Source organism: Triturus cristatus, chromosome 3_2 (genome assembly GCF_964204655.1).
Source record: "Triturus cristatus chromosome 3_2, aTriCri1.1, whole genome shotgun sequence".
NCBI lineage: Eukaryota > Metazoa > Chordata > Amphibia > Caudata > Salamandridae > Triturus > Triturus cristatus.
The window spans coordinates 61,179,892-61,204,245 of record NC_140584.1 but is presented as its reverse complement, the minus strand read 5'-3'; the positions used below and the strand labels follow the sequence as shown (position 1 = coordinate 61,204,245).

The 24,354-nt window shown below is 49.0% G+C and overlaps 1 protein-coding gene across 2 annotated transcripts in view; it reads right to left on the bottom strand.

The window, feature by feature from the left end:
- The window catches only part of GLB1L2 (galactosidase beta 1 like 2), a 1,021,913-nt gene that overhangs the window by 595,782 nt on the left and 401,777 nt on the right, over nucleotides 1-24,354 (bottom strand). For both annotated transcript variants that reach the window (XM_085647243.1, XM_085647244.1), the window contains exon 8: nucleotides 6,132-6,196. In XM_085647243.1, the coding sequence (XP_085503369.1) occupies nucleotides 6,132-6,196 (65 nt within the window). The remainder of the gene's footprint in view (nucleotides 1-6,131; nucleotides 6,197-24,354) is intronic.

Here is a 24,354-nt window from a genome sequence, read left to right as displayed (position 1 = left end):
GAGACGCTGAGCACCAACTCCCCCCCAGTTCGTCCGACTGATGTAGGGGGGGGTGCATCAGTACTACAAGAGTTATGAAATACCCCCACGAGCCCGGGCTTTGATAGAACTTGGGGTGGGTCTGCACCTGCACCACCGAGGTCTTGGATTGACGTAGGGTCCCTCCCTGGGCCGACAGGATCAACTGACCCCTGAGGCTCTTCTGCTGTGCCCTGAACCTGACCAGCCTCATACCCAACCCTCCCCTTGGTCATCAGGGAAAATAATTCAGAAACCCTATCTTCAATGTGGGATATTCTCAACAGAATTGGGTCCAACTTATTATTTAACGATGCCTCGAGATCCCTAATCGAAACATTACTGAGGGTAAAGTCCCCCTCCTCTCCCGATGAGTTGGTAATAAGTCAGGCCACCAGCAAAGACTCTGCAGGGGGCTGAGCGGATTCACAATCCTTCCTTTTCCGCTTCCGCCTTGGACTGATAACTGGAGTAGTTGGAATTATGAATCTGTCCATTGCAGGGGTAGCCCCCCTTGATCTTCATCACAAACCCCCATTGGTCCACTGTCATAGGATGGCCTCTCCACAATGGTGCCAGCGGGTGAACCATGAAGGAGGAGGGGATGCACGAAATGTTCCTGTCCAGCTAGAGCCTCCTTTCAACAAGTTCTATTTCTTTAGATACAGCCCCTACAGCTCGATGGAGAAAACCTTAAATGGTCTAGACACAGGGGTGGCAGAGTGGGACAGGGGTTTAATGAGAGGCCCTTACTTTGTACCCATTGTTGTAGAACCCTTCAGCACCATTTATCCCTCTTCACAGCCTAGATACCAATGGAGTGTTAGCAAGCAGGTATACCAATGAGCAGCCTAGCGAAGCAGTCAAACTAAACAATCATAGAATACTGGATCCCAGAGAAAAAGTCCCTTATTTATTTATGATTTTGAAGGTTTTATATAGTGCGAACATGACCTTGCGGGTATCAGAGCGCTTTGCAGGGGAAATCATAGAACAAAAGTATGATGTATGCCGTAATTATGTCCTGCTATAGATACCGAAGTGTATATGCAAAGACATAAAATACAGAGGCATCTAAAACAAAGTAGGACAACATCCGTTATGTGGGTCAGATTCGTTGATCATGTAAGTTGACTCATGAGTAGAAACTTTACTTCTTTCTTGAAAGAGGCAGTAGAGGGGCCAGTGCATTCCAGATTCTTGGGGCAATTCCAGAGAAGGCCCGGTTGTATGTTTTCTTTTTGGCAAATCTTTGTGGTTTCAGAAGAAGGCTGCTGGAACTTCTGGAAGATCTGTCACCACATGAGAGCTCCTGTTTCTGGGGCAGATATCTCGTGGTCTTGTGGTGAAGGGCTTTGTGAGTCATACAAGCGATTTTAGTTAAATTCTTGCTTCGAATGGTAGCCATTTGAGAGCTCTAATGTCGGGGTAAATGTGGCAGTTTCTTATAGTACCCATGATGAGCCTTGCAGCTGAATTGAGGGAGGCTCTTAGGGGGGGGCGTTGTAGACCTGGGAAGTCCGCAGAGTGTTGCACTCCCATAATCTACTCTGGGGATTACTAGAGCTTGTACTGCCCAAGTAATTTGCGGGAAGGAAGGGTTTTAATTTTCTCATAATGTTCATCTGTATGTTCGCTCCTTTTGTTGCGGCACTGATATGTTTCTGCATGTTTACGTTTCTTTCAAGTGTTATTCCCAGTGATCTTCCTGAGTCGATAACTCGAGGCAGGTAGTTGAGCGCTGTAAGTTGTTTGAGCCATTCCTCTATGATGGTTGTTTGGTTGGGGGGGCGATTAGAAGGAATTCAGCCTCTTGAGGGTGTTTAGTATCAGGTGGTCAAGCCAAATCTGTGTTTTTTGTAGAGTTAAGAGATCTGATGTCCTCCAGAGAAGAGACCTTTAGGTACAGTTGTGTATTGTCTGCGTACATGTGATAGTGGATGTTGGAGGAGCTAAGAATTTTGGTAAGAGGTTCCAGGAATAGGTTAACAAGAGTGGGTGAGAGGGAGGAGCCCTGCAAAACTCCTAATGTGACTGGGATGGACTTAGATAAAGATTGATTGACCTTGAATCTTTGTGATCAATTTTAGAGGAAAGAGGTGAACCAGTTTAGTACGGATCCTGATAGGCCCATTCTATTTTTCAGGAAGTCTAGAAGATTGTCATGTTTGAAGGTGTCGAATGCCAAAGATAGGTAGAGCAGGATTAAGAGACAAGCTTCGTTTTCGTCTACGACGTTTAGTGCATCATCCACTATGTGGGTCAGAGCCAACTCAGTACTGTCCCCTGCACGAAAACCAGATTGGTATTGGTTTAGCAGGTTGAATTGTTCGATGTGGTTGCCAAGTTGGATGTGTACACATTTTTACAGGAGTTTAGCCAGAGTTGGGATGTTAGAGATCGGGTGGTAATTATTTACGTCTGTGTGGTCTGCCGTTGGTTTTTTTTAGGATGGGGGAAACTTGCCCTGATTTAAGGTCTTCTGGTAGGATGCCTTAAAGCAGAGAGGCATTGATAATCTTGGTCCATAGTGGCAGTAACAAAGGTTTGAACTCATTTAGATAGTTGGCGGGTAGAGGATCGATTAAGTAGTTAGAGGGGTTCAGTGATGTGAGCACTTTTAAGATTGCGCCTTCATTAAAGGTTTTGAAGGAAGACCAAGCAGCATTGTTTATAAGGGTGAACTTTGGTGTGCATATGTTAAGGGTTGCCAGAGAGGGTAATAGGGTCTCTTTGGGGATGTCAGAATGTACTAAGGCCTTCTGTAGGTCCATCTTCATGTTTTCTGTCTTCTCAATGAAGAAAGAAGCAAATTCTTCGCAGGTGGTTAATGCGCTCGGACCAGGTTGAGGGGGGGTGTTGTAGGCCATTTGATTGTGCTTTGACTAATCCAAATAGTTTTTTGGGGTCGATTTCTAGCTTGGTCTAACTGGTTCCTAAAAAAGTTTGATTTAGACCTTCTGATATTCTTATAGTAGGAGTTTCTGGTAGCTTAAGGTGGTAGAGGGACCCTTCGACGTTCAATGAATCTTAAGGAACGTCTGTCCGCATTGAGGCTACCATCGTACCATGGTTTGGAATCTTTTGTGGAGAGCCTTTTCAGTTGTAACCGTGCAACTGCATCTAGTCCCGTAGTATAGAATTTGAAGTAGTGGTTTGTGAGTGCTTGTACATCAGATAAGTCTTCAGGGGGAAGCAAGAGGTTGACACTGGGGGATGTTAGTAGATTTGTGTTAGCGTTTTTTAGGTTCCTTTTCCATATTTTATGTTTCGTAGGTTGGGCTGAGTTTGGTTTTACCGCTTCATTAATGAGGAATATAATGGAGAGGTGGTCTGACCAATCACAAGGGAGGATCGTTTCAAGTTGGATGGAGTCTGCAGTGGAGATGACCAGATCTAGCATTGAGCCCTTGTCATGTGTGGGGCTGTTGCAGATTTGAGTGCGGTCGAGGTCCGTAAGGAATGCTTTGAGGCTGTTTACAGCAGAGTCACTTGGGTCGTTCCAATGAAGATTGAGATCACCAAGGAAGATTTGGGTACTTTGTTATCCTATGTTTGTAGTCACGATATCCATAAACTGTTCGATGATGGTGAGGTTATCACCTAAAGGGTGGTAGAATGTGAGCAAGGGGCAGACTGGTCTGTTGTTACTTGTGATATCAATACAGAGGTATTCACATGAGGATAATACAGGTGAATCAGATTGGTTCACTGAGAGACTATTCCGATGTATGCAGGCAATGCCCCCACTTGGTCTATCAGTTTTGTCTAATCTAGTGATGTCATAGTTTGAGGGGACCAGAATATCGTGGATAGGCGTAGATGGTTCACTTAGAAGGTCGGGTTCATGAGTGAGTATGAGATCAGCTATGTGTGTAGAATGTCTTGAGGCTGATCTATAATTTAGTAGTATACATTTAAGATGGGGCTTGGTAAAAACTAGAGAGTACTGTACCCTAGCCTTGACCTGGTCCTTGATGATATATTACAGCAGGGCAGGTATCCTCCAGTCTATTTAGTGAAGAGAAGATCAAGCCAAAGGGGGTAGCCCCACCCTGCCACTTCCTGCTGCTGACTGGTACTGCAGCAGCCCTTCAGGGCTTAAGTAGAGCGCCACCAGGCATGGACACCACACTAGTGGCATCCGTCCGCAACAGGCCCTGGGACTTGTAGTCCGCCCATCTTCGTCCTCAACAAACGGCTGAGGGGTGGCAGGAGCAGAGGGCAGAGAAACAAAGCAGATCTGCCTCTTGGGCTAACACCATTGAGTGAAGGTACCCCCCACAAGTGGGCTCATACAGGGCATGTTGGAATAAATAGCAGGATAGGAGGCTCAATGGCAGGTCTTTTCACAAGCCGTTAAAATACATTGAAACATCGATACACTGTAGGGCCTACCTCCAACAGCACGTAAAACACAGTGGGGGAATCCAATTCAACGTCTGTGCTAGGCCAGCACTTCTACCTACATTATGGCCTGTGTTGTGCACCCAAGGGCGTCGCTACCCCCACATCTCCATCAGGGTGCCCACACCGCACCACCATACCAGCAGGTAGATCGAGGGAGGAGGGGCAGAGGGTGAGCCCACTCCCACGTGGTGATGTGCTGAGGCAGTCGACCGCAGATTCCAAGCTTGTCCCGGCATGCCGCAATGCAGAAACAAAGTCCGCTAGGTTCACCATGGAGGAGGCCCAGAGCTCCAATGGGGCCCTCCGCACCGTACAGGAAATATGTGATGCCGCACCCAGCCCCAGTGATCCAGGCCGGGACAGGCGGGATGCAAAACGATGCCAGGCACAATCAAGGTCACAGGCAGGCAGTTTAGAGCAACCAAAGCCGCAGCTGCAGTGTAGGACTCTCAGTACATTGCTCACTCAATGTACCCAGGACGAGGAACCAATGTGGGCACCGATGCAGCGCAGCACTCTCCACAGGATCTCCTACGGGCCAGCCGCTTCCTGCGGAAGTCTCTGGTGCAGCCTTCAGACGCTGTAAGCAGGCCTACGCCTGCCGCGGTCACAGGCTTGCTCCATGTGCCCAAGTCTCCACCCCTACATACCTTCAGCAGGGGCTACCACACCCTGGGCCCCCTTTACTGCACCCGCATTGGCGGTCGGCAAGTAGACGGCTAACACCGCAGCCACCAGAGTCCAAGTAGGCCTCACCGTCCGGCACACGATCACCAATGACACACAGCCATTACCCCCACTTCCAGTCAGTTGAGACCCTAATGCAGCACTTCTTGTGATCATTGAGGGATAGTTTGTCTCCAGGAGCCAAAGGACCTTGGCTGGAGTTAGGTTTTTGGTGCAGAAAAGAGACAATGTACATCACTAGAGTGGGGGCAGAACTGCCTCCTCTCTGCGAATGGCTCAGGGCAATGGGTTTCTGCTGTGCAGCGGAATTTCTTTTTTATGAATGGAGAACCTGTGCTGACAAGCGTTGAAGTGTGTGCGGAAATTAGTGTTTGAGACATAATACCTCTAATGACATTGACTGAACAGCCTCTGCTAAGATATCCAATTCCACATTGTCATTTTATGCTGTCATCGTATTAAAATTTTGTATATGTCAAAGCTTGCTCAGATATGTCTGTTGCCTTCTTTCCCGTGTGCATGCTTCCATGCACTGATTAGTAAAAAGGGTTCTATTGTTTTAAAACTGGCTAATTTTTCGAAGTAAGGGAAAGTAAATGAAAATTGGTCAATATAGCCTTTAATAATGTGTCAAATTTCATTTATTTAAAAAAAAAAACTGGGCTTATCTAGAGAAAAGGCTATATATTTTAATTTTGTAAAGTGCTTCGGGATCCTGCAAGTGGGCAGACAATTCAGTGCTTATGATAAGCAATAGGGAACCCCCGAAGAAGAAGCATATTTACACTATGATTAATTGTATTCAGAAACTAAGGACATATCTAGTTTTTTTAGCTAAAGATGGCATTCTCATCTTGCTAGTATATAATGATGTAAATGGCAAGGTGCAGCCGTTCAGCTAGTCTGTAATAGGAATTTTTGCCTGGTGGCACAATATTATCGGTGACTATCATGAGAACTTCCATGGAAAGGCTGACGGTCAGTATCACTGTTCTGAATAATGGCTGCTGACTTACCTGGAAACTATCAAGATATGAGAAGAGAACAGGCTCTTTCTTTTGGAAGTTAACAGTGGCCAAAACTGTGGAAAAAAAGAAAACAACACAATAAGAAATAGTTGTGAAATTAGGGAACAACATCTTCATCATGAAAAGAGAGCTGAGATTGGTGGCTGTATCAGAAAAACCAAACTCTGAAAAAAGGACAAGAATTTGTTGAACTAATTAATGGGAAGAAGTTATTTACCTCTCGGCCACTCTGGAGCTAATTAAATCATCTTTCATAGCGACTTTCTAAATTTGACTATCACAGTGGGAATCAATGGTTTCTGGGGGAGAGGCGTTACCAGGTCATCAAAAAGACACTGTCCCTTGACCCCTGTGCTGATTGCCTGGATTTATAGTCTCAGCATTTTCTGCCCAGTGCTTTTACAAAGGTCTACCCCATTACTCAAAGATGCCTTCTAACACTTTATCACCCAGTACCTGTTTCTGGTTCTTTTCATTATGGCAACAGAGAAGTAAAAGTTAGTTACCTTCAGTAGTGGATCAATAAGGACAATTGTTCCTGGTCCTGAAATTACGCGCATGACCGGTGTTGGCTTAAACCCAATTGGCACATTTAATTTACTTATAAGTCCCTAATAAAGTGGCACTACATGTACTCAGCCCATGTAAATTAAATACTACAAGAGAGCCTGCAGCACTTATTGTGCCACCCATATAAGTAGCCTTTTAAAACGTGCCTCATGTCTGCCACTGCAGCCTGTGTGCAGTTTCAAATTGCCCATTCGACTTGGGATAATAACCCTTTTGCCAAACCTAAACCTTCCTATTTTGTCCATATAAGTCTATAGGGCAGGGTGCATTGTATGGAAAAAGTTGGGCATGTACTTTAAAGTTTTACATGTCCTGGTAGTGAAAAAACACTTACATGTATTTTGCACTACTACAAGGCCTAAGTCTTTCCTTTCCCATAGGATAACAGGGGGTTAGCCTATTATATTTAATAAGTGATAACTTCTGATCTGGAGCAGGTAGGAATATAATGTTAATACTCAAATAAATTGTAATTTAAAGGTCACTTTAATGATAAAGTTGGGTTTAAGTCACAATTCGGAAAATACCACTCTCAGAGAGTTGGTGTTTTCTTTCTTAACCATTTGCTGTAAGCAGCCCTTGTCCTGGGTCACATGACTAGGTGTAGTTGCCAGCTGGCCTTTGCCTATTCCTCAAAGACAGTGACACAAAGAGGGTCTAGAAGCTGGAAGGATGAGCTATCCTGTAGGGTGGCTGGGGTGGAGCTATTCCCTGACCCAATAACATTTCAAAGGGGCTACCTCCATCACACTAACAAAGGACTCAACACCAGCCTATTTGGACCCTGGGCAGGGGAAGGTAGGAAAGGCAGGAGAAGGTAGGAAGTTCCAAAACCAGATGTGTAGGGGTGGGAGTCTAGAACTTTCTCTTACTTCAAAACTAGCACCAGGTATACATATTAAACCTTCATTCCAATTCTTCAATACACTCCTGTACCTGTGGGCACTACAGAAGGGCTGCCCTGCTACTCTCTGAGAAGAAAGACTGGACCTGCTCCCTTGATTCCAAGCTGAGTGATTCCAAGGGTCAGTTGGCTGACCTCCTGTTCTGAGCTACAGGGGCACAACAAATCCCAGAGGCCTCCCTGCAACTGTCCAGCTGACCTGTTGCACTGAACCTGCCTAGATTTTTAATTGGACCTGCCTGAGCCCTGATGGCCTCTGCTGGAGTGAGTTCTTGTTCCCCAAAAAGTGCATTCCCAGGTCCTGGGCCCTTGGCTTGTATCAGACAGAACAGCCTAACTAAAGATTCTGGTGTGAAGCAAAGCCCTGCAAAGCCTCGCCACACAGCTGCAAACTCCATCAGAACAGATGCAGAGCGACACAAAGCCTCTCTGCAAAGCTGCACACTTTATCGGAACTGACACCAAGAGAAGCAAAGCCCAACAAAGCCTCGACGCACAGCTGAAAGCTGAAAGCTTCATCAGAACTAACGCCAAGTGATTCAAAGCCTTACCGCACACCTGAAAGCTTCATCGGTACAGACGTCAAGCTACGCAAGGCCCTGCGAAGCCTCACTGTACAGCCTAATCAGAACCAATGCAGATGCTCCTTCACAGTTGAACTGAACTTGTGACTTTGTGCCTATCCAGCGTTACCAGAAACCCTCAGTTGGTGCTTTGCACCTTTTAGTGCTACTTTTATCTAAACCTTTAATAAGCATTATCTCCTGTTCTACTGATTGTGTTGTCTTTTCACTTTATTACTGTTCGTGTGCTGCATTAATACTTAACATTAATACTGAGTGAAGCCTGACTGCTTTTGTGCAAAGCTATCAGAGGGTTATGCACAGATTAATTTAGTGACTTTTGTGGTATACCCTGAGAAGGATCGTGGTTGTTGCTTGAAGAGGGTCTTCACAACGCTCAATCAAAAACCCAATTTCTCACAAGGATGCTCACATTCTATCTCGGAAGATGGTGTACGAAGGATTAACAGAGAGCCTGAAGCTCACTCACTGGACGTAACAGAGGTAATGGCGACGAAGAACACCGTATTGAGGGTGAGAAGCCAGCCGCAAAGGACAGCTGTGAAATGGATCAAAAGGAGTGCTCATCAAATATGAGAGGAGCTAGTTTAGGTCCCACTGAGGCATGACAAAAGGAGAGGGGTGAAACACCTTTCGATAAAGGTATCACAACCGGTGACTTAAACAATGAGGGCTGATCCGGCAACAGTAAAAAGACCAAAATAACCAAATAATAACCTTTAACTGTGCCCAAAGCAAAGCCTTTCCAGAGAAGAGTAAAAACAAACCACATAATGTCAGATAACTTGGCATGGAGAGGATCAATCTGGTGTGATACGTACTAAACCATAAATCTGTACCCACGACAGGCGTATACAGTTTTTGTTGAGGAATGCCTGGCTGCCAAGATTACATCAACTACCGGGAGAATATTGAAGGTGTTCAGCTGTTGCCACTCAATCTCCATGCAGGAAGGTGGAGATTGTAGAGGTCAGGGTGCAAAAACCTGCCCTGTTACATCATCAAGTCCTCCTGGAGCAGCAGCCTGATCTGAGGACAAGTGCTTAAGCTCAGGAGTTCTGGGTACCATATTCTCTCTGCCCATTCCAGGCCCCCAAGATGACTTGAATCCGGTCCATCCTGATCTTCTTCAGAACTCGGGGCAGGAATGGTATTGGTGGAAAGTCGTACAGGAGTCCTGAGTTCCACTCTAGGTGCATCCCCAAGCGGGAGGGGCCTTGGCAACTCCATCGAGTATAACTGCGCATTCTTGATGGTGGCTAATAGGAATGAGCCAAGATTCTCCCCATTTGCAAACGAGACTGTGTGCCATATATGGGTGTAACTACCACTCATGATCAGCTAAGGCCTCGGCGGATGAACTCATCTGTCTTGGCTTTCACTGATCTTGGCAGGTAGTTCACCACCAGGAAGAAGCCTTGATGGTCTTGATATTTCAGAAGTGGAGTGCTTCCTGGCATAGTGTTCAGAACTCAACACATCCCTGCTTGTTGCAATACCACAAGGTGGTGGTGTTGTCCATAGGCAATTGCACTAGCCTCCCTTTGAAAGACACAAGGAAGGTTTTCAATGCCAAGTTGATGGCCCTCAGCTCCAGGAGGTTGATATAGAGCCAGGCGTGTGCTGGAGACCACAGACCTCTGATCTCCACCTCTACAAGATGGCTGACCCAAACCAGAATGGATGCATTGGTCACCACTGTTAAATTTGGGTGAGATAAGGATAGGGATCTGCTGCAAAACCAACCACGGTCCAGTAGAACAAGTTACTAACCCTCGGTAACGATGTATCTGTAAGAAACATTAGTTAGATTCCTCACCTTAGAATATATCCCCAGGTGTCAGGCTGGATCCGGAAAGATTTTTCGTCAGCAATACCCCTAGCGCGTCATCTGCGGCTCCGCGTCCGTCGTCGGCGTCGTGCGCCGGAATGACGTCGCCGGAGTACTTAGACGCCGCCCTCGCACGCTGACGTCAGTTCTTGTACATAGCTTTCCACGCCAGGAACACAGAGCCATGCAAGAGACCGACACTGTTGCCAAAAAGTCTAGGGCCCTGAAAAGAATAACCTTAACCCTAGATGTCGGTTCGCAGAACGGGGAGGATGGGTGGGTCGGTGAGGAATCTAACTAACTAATGTTTCTTACAGATACATCGTTACCGAAGGTAAGTAACTTGTTCATCTGAAAGAAACACGTTAGTTAGATTCCTCACCTTAGAATAGATACCCCAGCAATACCAACCCCGGTGGTGGGTCTGCGAACCAAGATCACACCAGAACGTCCTGGAGAACAGAACGGCCAAAGAAGCCGTCCCTCCGGACTTGGCTGTCCAGGCAATAATGCTTGGCAAACGTGTGCAGCGAGGCCCACGTTGCTGCCTGACAGATGTCCTGCAAGGGGACTCCCCGGCCCAGGGCAGTGGTCGCCGCTGTGGCCCGGGTGGAATGGGCCCTCAGCCCCACAGGAGTATCCTTTTTAGCCAAGGAGTAACAAGCCTTTATACACAATACGACCCACCACGAGATGGTCCGCTTGTGTACCGCCCGCCCCTTCTTAGCGCCCACGTAGCCCACAAAGAGTTTGTCGTCCACCCGGAGCTGTTTGGTGCGGTCCAAATAAAAGGACAGCGCCCGTTTTGGGTCCAGACGGTGGAGCCTCTCTTCCTCCTTGGAAGGATGCGGAGGCGGAAAGAAGGTGGGCAACGTGACAGACTGCCCAATGTGAAAGGCAGTCAGCAGTTTAGGAAGAAAGGAAGGACAAGTCCGGAGGACAACCTTGTCCGGATGGACAGAAAGAAAAGGAGGCTTAGAAGAGAGAGCCTGGAGCTCACTCACCCGTCTAGCCGAGGTGATGGCAACCAGGAAAGCAGTCTTAAGAGTCCGAAGACGAAGGGGACAATTATGAAGAGGCTCAAAAGGAGCGCACATCTGATATGTCAAGACCAGGTTCAAATCCCACTAAGGCATTACGAAAGGGACAGGAGGAAACATGTGAGTAATGCCTTTGAAGAAGCGAGAAACAACAGGGGATTTGAAAAGAGAAGGCTGATCAGGAAGCCGTAAGAAAGCACAAATAGCTGAAAGATAACCTTTAAGAGTGCCCAGATCAGAGCCCTGCTGGGCCATGGAAAGAAGAAAGAGGAGAACCTCAGAAAGAGGGGCAGAAAGGGGATCCACAGCCTTTGCTGTGCACCATGCCACAAATTTATTCCACCTGCAGGCGTATACCGATTTTGTGGAGGGATGCCTGGCTGCCAGAATCACATCGTAGACTTCAGGATGCAAGTCAAAAGGCATCAACTGTCGCCGCTCAATCTCCACGCATGGAGGTAGAGACTGGACAGGTTCGGTGGAGGACCGTCCCCTGCTGCTGCGACAGAAGGTCCTCCTGAAGAGGCAGTCATATTGGGGGATCTATTGACAGACTGAGTAGCTCGGGATACCAGTACCTTCGTGCCCAATCCGGAGCCACCAAGATGACTTGGACCCGGTCGTGCCTGATCTTCAGCACTCTGGGCAGAAGTGGTATAGGCGGAAAGGCGTACAACAGACCACAACTCCACTCGCAAGGAAAGGCGTCCCCGAGCGAGTGCCGCCTTGGAAACTCCACCACGCAGAACTGCTGACATTGCGCGTTCTCTTCGGTGGCGAATAGATCTAACCAAGGCTCTCCCCACTGCCGAAAGAGGCTTGCGCCACGTCCGAGTTGAGACGTCATTGGTGATCCATCATGCACCGACGGCTGAGTTTGTCTGCTCTGGCGTTCAGAGAGCCCGCCAGATGTTGACCACCAGGGTGATGCCCCGATGTTCCAGCCATGTCCAGAGGCGCAGAGCCTCCTGACAAAGAGTCCACGACCCCACCCCGCCCTGTTTGTTGCAATACCACATGGCGGTGGTGTTGTCCGTGAACATCTGCACCACACTTCCCCGGACAACGGGAAGGAATGCATTCAGTGCAAGTCGGATCGCTCTCAGCTCCAAAAGGTTGATATGGAGCCGAGACTCCGCCGGAGACCAGAGTCCTCTGATCTCCGCCTCCCCCATGTGGCCCCCCCATCCCAGGAGGGACGCATCCGTCACTACTACGTGCTCCGGTTGGGGTAGGGAGAGGGATCTGCCGCTGACCCAATCGCGGTCCGTGAGCCACCACTGCAACTGCTTTGCGGTGCCCTCCGAGATCAAGACATGGTCGGACAGGTTGCCCCGATGCTGGGCCCACTGAAACTTCAGGTCCCACTGCAGAGCCCGCATTCCCCACCTGGCGTGATGCACTAACAGGATGCAGGAGGCCATCAGACCCAGAAGCCGCAGCACCAACCTGACCGAAACCCGGGATAGAGGCTGAAAGATGGGAATCAGAGCCTGAATATCCCAGACCCGCTGGTCCGGAGGATAAGCCCGGAACTGCGCCGAGTACAGAACCGCCCCGATAAAGAGGAGCATTTGGGAGGGACTCAGATGCGACTTCGGCACATTGATGGAGAACCCCAGCAAATGCAGGAGGTCGGCCGTAGTCTGGAGGTGGGAGACGACTTGCTGGGGCGAGCCCGCCTTCAACAGCCAGTCGTCGAGATAGGGGAAGACTGGAACCCCTGATCTGCGCAGATGAGCTGCGACCACCGCCATCACTTTCGTGAACACCCAAGGGGCACTGGTGAGGCCGAAGGAGAGCACAGTAAACTGAAAATGCTTCTAACCCACCGTGAACCGCAGGTAATGCCGGTGGGCCGGCAGGACGGGGATGTGAAAATAAGCGTCCTGCAAGTCCAACGCTACCATCCAGTCTCCAGGGTCTAGGGCAGCCAGAACTGAGCTAAGGTGAGCATCTTGAACCTCTCCTTCCGGAGGAAGGCGTTGACGCTCCTGAGGTCCAAGATGGGGCGTAGGCCCCCTTTGCCCTTCTTGGGAACCAGAAAGTAGTGGGAATAACAACCACGGCCTACTTCTGGACCAGGAACGCGCTCAACGGCCCCTTTGGCCAAGAGGGCCGCAACTTCCTTCCGTAGAAGATTCAAGTGATCCCCCGACATGCGGTGGCACTGCGGTAGCATGGCTGGAGGGGTCGTCTCGAACGGGAGGGAGTAGCCCCTTCGGACGATTTGCAGCACCCACCTGTCTGAAGTGATGGAATGCCAGTGGAGCAGGTGATGGCGAACTCTGCCGCCCACTGGCGTGGAATGGGCCTGAAAGCACGAACTAGGAAGGCTTTGAGGCGGATGCTGCTGGGGTGGATGTGGATGGACCGGCACGTTGACCCCCTGTACCGCCTCGGCGGAATCCACGTCCGCGACCGCGTGGAGGATGGTTCTGTGGCCTGTGGCTAGGCAGATGTGAGGGGGCGCCCCTTCCTTGGCCATGAAAGGGGCGAAAAGCTGAAGTTTGCGGGCGCGGGGTCGAGAGACCCAAGGACTTGGCCGTAGCCCTGGAGTCCTTAAAGCGATCCAGCGCACTGTCCGCTTTGTCGCCAAAGAGGCGATCGCCATCAAAGGGCATGTCCATGAGGGTGCTCTGGACATCCCCGGAAAAAGACGTGGACTGCAACCAGGCGTGACGACGAAGCGCCACCGTGGACGACATTGCCCTGCCAAGCGAGTCAGTCGTGTCCAAACCACATCGGATGGCATAACGGGCTGCGTTCCGCCCGTCGGCAAGAGCCTGGGTGAGCCGTGTCAGGGCCTCCTCCGGGCACAGGGGCAGCACGTCCTCCACCGTATCCCACAGAGAGTGGGAGTAACGGTCCAAGAGGTTACCCAGCCCCCCAGATTAGTATAAGAGTGGGAGCTGAGTCCCTAGGACTTTGGATTATCCTGAAAAACTGCAACATGAACAGAAACTCTGGACCTTCGACATTCGACTACGGAAGAAGACTGAAGAATCTCCCTTGTGGCCAAGGAGTGGCCACCATCACGCGACCTGCAGTTTGCTTTGCCTAAGTTCTACGAGGAACCAACTGCAGAGCCCGACCAGCGCCTTGACTTCCAGACTCCTCCGACCCTGATCCACATCCACAGCAAAGCTGAGATCCGTGGAGGCGACGAGAGACGTGGGACCGGCTACCTGGGAAAATTGGCTACTTGCTTCCAGCGCAGCTTCTGAGGCATCCTCGAAGTTGTGCTCTGGGGATTGAGTAGCCCCAACCCCGAGCACCATCTGCACCGAAGATCAGCCCTCCACACTCCACGAGTTCTGCGTGGGGCCCTTCTGCATTTTCCTGCTCGACGCGTCTGTCCGGTTGCTTGCCCGTTGGCTAGTAGCCTTTGTGACGACGAACCCTTAACTTTCCACCGGTGGTTTGGCTCCTCCAGACTGGCCCTTGCTTCCCTGTGAAAGAGAAGCACCTCAGGCCTTCCTGGTCTGCAACAGAAGCAAATCCTTCATCCTGCGTGGGTTGCGCTTGCCAAGGCTTGTTGGGTCCGAACTCGACATCGACGCCGCCAACAGCAAGAGCCCTCGTGGGACAGCTCGCCTCCTGGTACCCGTGGCTGCTGCGACAAGCTTCACCTCTTCACCTGCATCTTCACGACATCGCCTGGTTCCTTCCTGGTTCCTTCCCGGCTCCTGGCTGGTGACTTAGACTCTGTCCCCTCTGCTTGCAGGTACCCTCCTTCTTGATTCCAATCTTGGGATCCACCGGACACTCTTCACTGACTGCCTGTCAGCATCTTTTCTTCAGGCATCCATAGGAGTCGACGACGAAACCCGTCGCAAGTTCATACCTATGCACCCGCAGCCCGTGGGCTAGGTAAACTGAGTACTCTGGTGCTCACAAGGGTATTGACTATCCTAGGGTCTAGTTTCCAAGTCTCTAACTCCTAGCTCTTTCCGAAGTGTCCTAAAACTCTTTATTTCTAAACATCACTATTTCTATCGACTTTAACGCATTACGCGTGAGTGTTTCCACTCTGCACCTGAATCCCGTGGGCCTCCCACTGCCTAGTAACTGGTAGTATAGTGTAGCCCCAGCGATTCCCTAGGCCTAGGCCTAACCTGTGTTTGTGACAGTGGTTCTTATACCACTTACTTAGTATATGGTTTGCGTGGCCCCTAGGGCCTAACTATATTACTTACCTGTGTGACTTAGTGTATGCTTAAATAAGACTGTGTTGTACTTACCTCGAATCTCATAAAGAGTGCTGAGGGTTTGACTAGAATAAATACATTCTATTTTTATATATATCTGTTGTGGTGTCCTTTCATTTGGTATTCAAGGGATTACATATGGTATAACAGCTGGCTTCACATGCCATTCAGAGTTTAGCCTAAGACTGCTCTTGTCCATGCTACCACTACGATAGCTGGTCTATAAGGTTGACTTTACAACCAATCACCATAAGGGTTGTTTGGACTGATACAAGGTGTACACTAGAATTAGTGAAATCATAAATCAGGCCAACTTCTCACAACGGACATTTCTAAAATGGAGACCTACGTAACGGAGCTGCTGCATGATCTGTTTGATCCTCACCTCTCCCCAGTCTTTGTGGTAGAAAGAGCCCACAGGTCGCTGGGCCAGAGGCCTCCTGTTGGTGCCCCGCCCAGACCCATCATAGCAAAGCTCCTAAATTATCAGGACAGGGATCTTGTTCTCCGGATGGCAAGGGAGAAAGGCAAGATTACACACAAAGGGAATACCATCTCCTTTTATCCCGATTTCACCCCGACGGTGCAAGCGGCGCGACGTGAATTTATTCAAGCAATGCGGATTCTGTTGCAGGCACATATCCCGTACTCATTGCTGTACCCAGCAAAGCTAAAGGTGTCTGTAGATGGAACGTCCCACTTTTTTACCGATGCAAAATCTGCACTCAAGTTTGCTAAACATGTCGGTGGGAAGCAGAAGAAGGGGCACCGGGAAGATGAAGGGACAGAGGGAGTTAAGTGACAATGACTAATATGGGTATAGTATGGTCCATGTTCTGGCAGATTGTTTCGTACAGATGGGAGACTTGCAAATTATCGAGTGAGATATTGCCAATTGTTCTGCAGCTCTTTTTCACATTACTTCAGGTTATTTAGTGTATTAGTGGTACTGTGCGGATAACCTCACCCGCAGTATTCCCGGCCACCTTGTGCAAAGCAAGGAAGTACGCCAGTGTTGCTGCGCCCTCATGGGAAGGATCCCGGTTGTCATGCTTTTGTTTGCATGTTCTGTTTTTTTTAGGGGGGGTATGCTACAACCTGTTTGGGGGGTTGGAGTGGGTGGAGGGAAGGGGGTAGGGTTTATGTTATTGTTTAATGCCAGTACAGGAGGTAAGTTAGGGGCGAAAATATATTACAGCTGGTTGAAGTATCACGCCGTGGATGTATACACAGTAATTGGGACAGTAAACCTGGTAGATGTCTGTTAACACTCTAAATTGCCTCACTTGGAATGTTCATGGGCTCAGTGATGGTAGAAAATCAAGACTGGTTCATGCCTATTTAACCCGCCACAATGTAGACATATGCATACTGCAAGAAACACACCTGAATGTAACACCGTCACAGAGACTTCGCCATAGCCGATGGGGGCATGTATATTCTTCTGTATATTCTAATTATGCACGGGGGTGGCTGTGCTGATTTAGAAGGGGCTAGACTGGAGGGAGAGGTATACACAGGGCGACCCTGAGGGTCGGTATGTCTTGGTGCAGGGACTATTATGTGGCGTTCTTATGACTATTGTGGCTATATATGGCCCCAATTTCGACTCTCCAGATTTTTCTAATAACATTTGGTCCAAAAATAGAGCAGCGGGCTGTTCTACAGTGTTATGGGAGGAGACTTCAATGCTATCCTAGATAATACCCTTGATAGGAGAGGAGCTGCCCGCACCTTACACCCAGCGGCTAGCGCCGCCCTGGGGGTGATAGTGGCTGATGGAGATCTTATTGACATATGGCGCGATAGGCATCCCCTGTAGCGGAAGGGAGGGCACCTGCATTTCTGATCATCACAGTTCATGGTCCCGTCTGGATTTCTGGTTGGTATCCCGAGATGTCGCCAATTGGTCTATAAATGTTGCACACATGCCTAGATCGCTGTCGGACCACTCTCCATGTATGCTGCGGCTGGCGATCCCCAACTCGCCGAAGAAGGTTTTTGCCTGGCGCCTCCCACCTCAGGATCTCCTAGATGAAGCTTTTAAAGAAGAAATTATGTCCGATATCACCGAATACTTTGATCTGAATACGGGCTCGGTGGATACCGAAGCCTCACTCTGGGAGGCTTTTAAAGTGGTAATTAGAGGTAAATGTATTGCCAGACAGGCGGGAGTTTTAAAGGCAATAAGAGGAACACTTGCCTCTATGGAGACCAATATCAAGGCGCTAGAGGAGGAATTCTATGCAACAGGGGACCCGGCAATTACTGGCTTGCTTAAAGCTAAACTGTTAGACTACTCCGAAGAGGCGCAGCGGGAGGTCAAATTTCTGGGAAAATACGCAGAGGCCAGGAGGTATGGGGAGGGAGACAGACCGGGTCGTACGCTAGCCGGTATGACAAAGGCACCTAGAGCCGCAACCTTCATTCATGAGATACACACTGAGACAGGTACAGTGATTAGTGGTCAGGAGGAAGTTTTGACCGCCTTTTCTGACTTCTATTCACATCTCTACAAGGCCACACAGGAAGACTGCCCCGAGGGAATGCAGTCCTTTTTAGACTCAATTGCATTAGCCTGGTTCAATAACAACCACAGAAAATACATGGATCTCCTGTACACTGCTGAAGACGTTGCACAGGTTATTAAGAGCTTTACCCTTGACAAGGCCCCCGGCCCTGACGGTCTGACCACGTCTTTTTATAAAACTTAGGCGCCAAGGCTGCTGGAGGTATACGGGGAAGCCCTGGAAACGGGAATATTGCCCACCACTATGAGAGAAGCTATAATAATTACTCTGCTAAAACCCGGAAAGCCAGAATCTGAGTTGGACTCTTATAGGCCACTCTCCCTGATAAATGTTGAAGTCAAAATATACGCAAAACTGATTGCTAATCGATTGCAGCCATTGCTGCCCATGATTGCATTTCCTGATCAGTCAGGGTTCATTCCGGGGAGATCAACGTCACACAACCTACGAACCATTTTTTCAGTATTACACTATTTGCATCCTGACGTCCACGCCGCAGTAGTGTTTTTAGACGCTACAAAAGCTTTCGACACCCTAGAGTGGCCGTATCTGTTCACCATCCTGGGTCGTATGGGGTTCAGCCCGCTTTTAATTAACAGTATACGGCTACTCTACGCTTCCCCCAGCGCTCGAATCAGGGTGAACGGGATAACTTCTGATCCATTCCCAATATCGCGGTGCACAAGACAGGGATGCCCCTTTTCCCCATTATTGTTTGCAATAGCAATGGAACCACTCGCTGCGCGTATCCGCCAGCATCACACGGCAAGAGGTATAGGATTTAGTTCCAGATGCCTTTTGATATCGCTATATGCTGATGATGTAACTCTCTACCTTATGAACCCGGAGGACAATTTGGACCCCGTTTTGCGGGAATTTATACGGTTCGGAGGACTGGCTGGGATATCTGTTAACTGGTCAAAATCGGTTGTTTTCCCCTTAACAGAAAGCACGCCAAGAGCCGCTTCCGAGTACCCTCTGAAGTGGGAAGTAGAAGCAGTAAAATACTTGGGAATATTGATCAGCCGGGATGTGCAGGAAATTTGGAATTTATATTATAAGAGAGCCATGATGTGGCTGGAGGAGAAGGTCAAAATATGGTCGAAACGAACAATAGTTACTTACCTGTAATCTGTGGTTCTCCAGTATTGGGTGTCTTTCATAGATTCACATGCCTGAATCATTCCCCGTCGTCGGAGTGGGAGTCCCAAGGTACATAAAAAAGCAATAATTATGCATATAATAAGAAGGCCTGGGCTAAAATTCCGTTCCGCTCGCGGAAATTGCGATCATTTGACATTTTCGCGTTCCGCGGAGAGCGCGAAAATGTCAAAATTTCCGCAATCCACATCTTACCGGAATTTTTTTTCTTGCTCGCGCTGTAAAATAATATATGATTGCGTGCGCGCGATCGCCTTACCTGAATCCCCGCGTTCGCCGACAAGTTTCCCCGATCCGGTCGCGTTCTCCACAAGATGTTGGATTGTCGGTAGCCATTTGCGCTGTCTTGCGACAGTTCGCGCCCGCATTAACGTCATTTGTCACGCGATCACGTCATTCGTCGCGCGATCACGTCATTCTTCTCGCGATCATGCACCGCGAGAGTATGAGATGATTGAGATCTCGCGCCCGTGAGCAACCGCATGGGTAAGGTGGCGCGCCGCGATCACGCAGAGAATACCGCGAACGGGCGGGAAAAAAACTTCCGCGTTTTCGCGATATTTCCGCGTGTTTGCAGAGATTTTTAACATTTTCGCGATAGTTTGCAAAAGTGAATTTCGCAAATTCCGCCCACCCCTAATAATAACCAAAAAACCTTGGTAACGTAAAACCAGGAAGTAAAATAGCCTAAGCTATAAGAGAAAAGCTTCCGCACCTATGACTATCACAGTCATTATATACAGTCCAAACTGCAGCCAATCAGGCGACAGCACCCACCAGAATGTTCTCCTCAGAGGCTCAGGCTCTCAGATTTTCTCGCACAGGAGTGAACCAAGTATGACAGCCTAACCAGCCTCTGAGGGGAGGTGGGTGGGTTGCATGTGAATCTATGAAACACCAATACTGGAGAACCACAGATTACAGGTAAGTAACTATTGTTCTTCTCCAGTATTTAGGGTGTCTTTCATAGATTCACATGCCTGAATTAAAGTAGATAGCAGTACGTAACATAATGCTCATAAGATGCTGTTTTTGTATCATAGTCACTACACATTATCAAAAGGTATAACTATAGATAAATACGTGTGTGTTTCAACATATTCAGAACAATTTCAAAATATAGAAACAGAAGAAGCGTCTTATAGAACAGCATAGTGGAGGAGGGATAACAGAGGCTCACCTTATTTGAAAAGATTGCGGAGAACAGCTTGTCCCACTGATGCATCTGCATCGCTTGCGGCTTCCAAACAGTAGTGTCTGGTAAAAGTGTGTCTATTGGACCATGTTGCCGCTCTACAGATCTGGTGAAGAGGCACACCAGCAAAAAGAGCTGTGGATGAAGAAATTGCTCTTGTAGAGTGTGCTCTTGGGGTTGCTTGCAATGGTCTTCCCGCTTGATCATGGCATAAGCAAATTGCAGCAGAGATCCAACAAGCAATGGTTGGTTTTGAGACCAAATGTCCTTGGCGTGGTTTGCCATATGCCACAAACAGTTGGTCTGATTTGCGTATTGTTGCTGTCCGTTGTAAGTAGAACTTGAGACATCTTTTGATGTCAAGGGAATGCAAAGCCCTTTCTGCAGCTGTGAGCGGATTTGGTAAAAAAGTCTTTGCAGCACTACAGATTTCGATGTAAATTGGAGAAAAGGTGGATGAATAGTGAACGCTTGGAGGTGACTAAGTCTTCTGGTTGATGTTAAAGCCAGTAACAAGGAAACATTCCAAGAAAGGAACTTTAAATCCACCTTGTGAATAGGTTCGAAAGGGTGCCGCATTAGTTGTGTAAGCACTATATTAAGGTGCCAAGAAGGAGGTGGACATCGAATAGGGGGGAACATCCAGAACAACTCCTTGAAGAATTGTTGAATGACTCTATTTGAATAAAGAGAGTTAACACCATCCTGCCGAAACCTTGAAATTGCCGCCAAGAACACCTTTAGAGTAGAATGGGAGAGGCCAGATCTTGCCAAATGAAGAAAGAATGGTAGAATTTGTTCTGGTCTTGCCTGAATAGGGTGGATATTGGCAGATTGACACCACATGCAAAACATCTTCCATTTCAGTTTGTAAGTTTTAATCGTAGCAGGTGCTCGAGCATTAGCTAAAACCTCCTGACAGTCCGGAGGAATATCTAGGTGTGCGAATTCAAGGTGTTGAGGAGCCATGCCGCTAATCTCAGCGATGCTGGGTCCGGATGACAAATTTGTCCGTTCTGGATGGACAGAAGGTTCGGAATTGGCCGGAACTGGATGGGCTCGCTCTCCGAGAGGAGGAGAAGTTCCGTAAACCAGTACTGGCGAGGCCACCTGGGAGCGATGAGTATCATGCGGCAAGGTTGTTTCTTGATCTTGCGCAGAACTCGTGGAACCAACGGATTCGGTGGAAAAGCATAGGCATATATTTGTGACCAATTCATCAAAAACGCATTTCCGAGTGAGTCTTTGTGGGGAACCCAAATTGCAAAGGATGGGTGTTAGACCTGTCAGCCCTTTGGGTGGTCCCTCCTCATTATTATTTATTTTGTCCCACTTTTGCCTCAAACCCTGTTATAATTTTTCCTTTTTGGGAACCACCAGACTTTTTAGTGTTGATGCAGGGTCAGGGAGCCATTTTCCCTACCCCTGGAACTTCTGTCTGAGGGCCTGAGACACAAAATGGTGGCCACCCATTGTCACCTGTGACATCATCAGAACCCACTGGAGATTTCTAGAACCTTCCGTAACATTCTGGAACCCTGTGACAGTGAGAGGCAGTTTAGAATGTTGGGAGGCCATCTCAGGTTGGCAGTTGGCATCTGACTAGAGAGGAGAGAGGACCAGTTCAGAAGGAGGTCGGAGTAAGGCAGCAGGGGTGGAAACCAGTGCTTGGAGTGGGGTCCAGAAACCCACCCTTGATGCTAGTCCCTATTGACCAAGCCCAGCCTAGAGCCCTGTGTGGGACCAAGACCAGAAAAACCATCTTAAGGACCTAAATATTGTGAAGAGGCCTTAAAGAAGAAGACCAGCAAGCTCCTGACCTGTTTAGCGGTGTCCTCCTGGAGTCCTGACGTCGAGAAGCCTGGAGACCTGAGGCCTGAGGTGGAGAAGCGGCGGTGACAGAAAGCAGACGTCGTACTCGGAGCCGTCAGAGGTCGAGAGAGGGCGCCGACGGAGGTCGTGGAGAGGCACCGGAGGTCGAGTAAGGAGTCACCTGAGGTCGAGGTGAAGCGCGCCGGAGGTCGGGAGTGGAGATCGCACTCCGGAGTCGCCGGAGATCGAGGTGAAGCGCACCGGAGGTCAGGAGTGGAGATCGCACTCTGGAGACGCCGGAATCTGAGTTGAAGCGCGCCGGAGGTCGGGAGTGGAGGTCGCACTCCGGAGACACCCGGAAGCGGGGAGACCGTGACCCTGTGACGCCGGAAGGCGACATCGAGCCGGAGCAGCCCAGCGACATCGAGCCGAGGCCGCCCAGCGACATCGATCCGGAACAGCCCAGCGACATCGATCCGGAGCCGCCCAGCGACACCGAACCGAGGCCGCCCAGCGACATCGAACCGGAGCCGCCCAGCGACGTCGACCCGGCGCCGAGCAGAGCCGATCATCGTGAAAAGGGCAGTAAGTGGTAGAGGGGGCGTCTGAGGCCCCGTGGAGCCCTAAAAGACCATTCTAGGGGCTAGAGGGGTGTTAGAACCAGCCTGGGAGTGCCAGGGGTGAACTAAGACTGGTGCAGTGACCTCTGTGTGGGGTTGTGTATTTTGGGAGAGCCAGATCCTTAGGTTACCCTTATTCTACCTCAGTTCCGGCCCAGCCTTGACCAATCTAGGTGGGACACCCCCCATGTCATCCAAATGACCACAAGCTGTACTTGGGCAAAGTAAAACCAAATTACCTCATGAATGTGATCTGATCTGTAATTGTCATTGATTGCTTTTCCTTATTTATTGAGGGTGCTTTATTTATTGTCTTCCACTAATTTATTCCTGCACTGTATTTATTGCCTGACTGTATTTATTTGCCATCTGTATTTATTGCACCTATGTTTATTTATGACCTGATCCTATTTATTGAAACCCCACTGTGGTATTATTTATTTGACCTGCTACTTTCAAGAAAAGTCTTATGGTATTGTATGTATGTTTTGAAACCTGCAACTAAGAGAAAATAAGATAAAGACAAACTACTTTCTTTCATAATTTTTACGGTGTAGTGTCGTTTTTGGAACGGATGAACGCATGGTTATTGTGAGGGTGTGACGTACGCTTAACACGGTGCCTGACCCCCGACCGCTCGAGCCGAGCTACCACGGTGCTGGGAACCTGGTGACTGCTAACCCGGTTGCCCGGTTTCCAACATAAAATTGGTGTTCAGCGGTGGGATAGAGCTGTGCTTGCGTCCACTCGACAATAACTGTGGGTAGTCCATAGGCCTACACCGGGAGTTTTCTCCAAGCGGACTTCCTAATTTTGAGTTTTGTTTTTCCAAATTTTCTTCTGGTGGTGGGAGGAGGTATTACAAAAGGTACCCCCCTGCATAGCTTCTGTAAGCAACTGTCTTCTATCCTGAGTGGGCAAAATGGAGTTTGTATTGGAGGATGTGGAAACTTACACTGTGGCCCAACTCAGAGAGTTTTGTGAGCGAGAGGGGGTGTTTTGTCCCCAAGGTGCAAAGAAGGGTGAGCTCCAAACCATCTTGAGGGCTTGGGGGGAGGCACGACGAGAAAGTAAGGCTGAAAAGGAGGACAGGGATGGAGAGACTGACCGCGAGGGGGCTGGTTTGTACCAACCTGAGGTGGGGAACCTAGTAAAGGGGCCCAGAACACTTTCAAGGAAGGGCAGCAGTGTCTCTAGTGGCGGCTTATCAGAAGTAGAATTAACTGACCGGAGGGAGAAAAGACCGCTCACATGGAAGTTGGCGGAGCTGGAGAAAGAAAAGGAGGAACGGAGGATGGCTCACGAGTTGAGGCTCAAGGAGATAGATCTCCAGATCCTACGAATCGGGGCACAAACTGTTCCTAATGGTGGCAGCAAAGACAGAGAAATCACCAGGGAACCCAAACCCTATCTGCCAAAAGACATAGTAGCTAGCTATAGTGCAGGGGATGATATCGCCAAGTGGCTAGCGGCCTATGAGGTCTCTTTAAGAGCCCATGGGGTTCCAGAGAAATATTGGGGAGGGGGATTGTATAAATACATGCCTCCAGCTGGCAGGGATACATTATTGGCCCTGGAGCAGGATGAGCAGGCCCACTACCCCACCATGAAAGTGGCGCTCGTGAGGAAGTTTGGACTAACACCCGAGAAGTACAGACAGAAGTTCCGGGGTAGCCACAAACTGGGCACACAGAATTGGGTGGATTTCCTGGACTATGCAAAGAAGTCATTAGAGGGTTGGATACAGGGCAG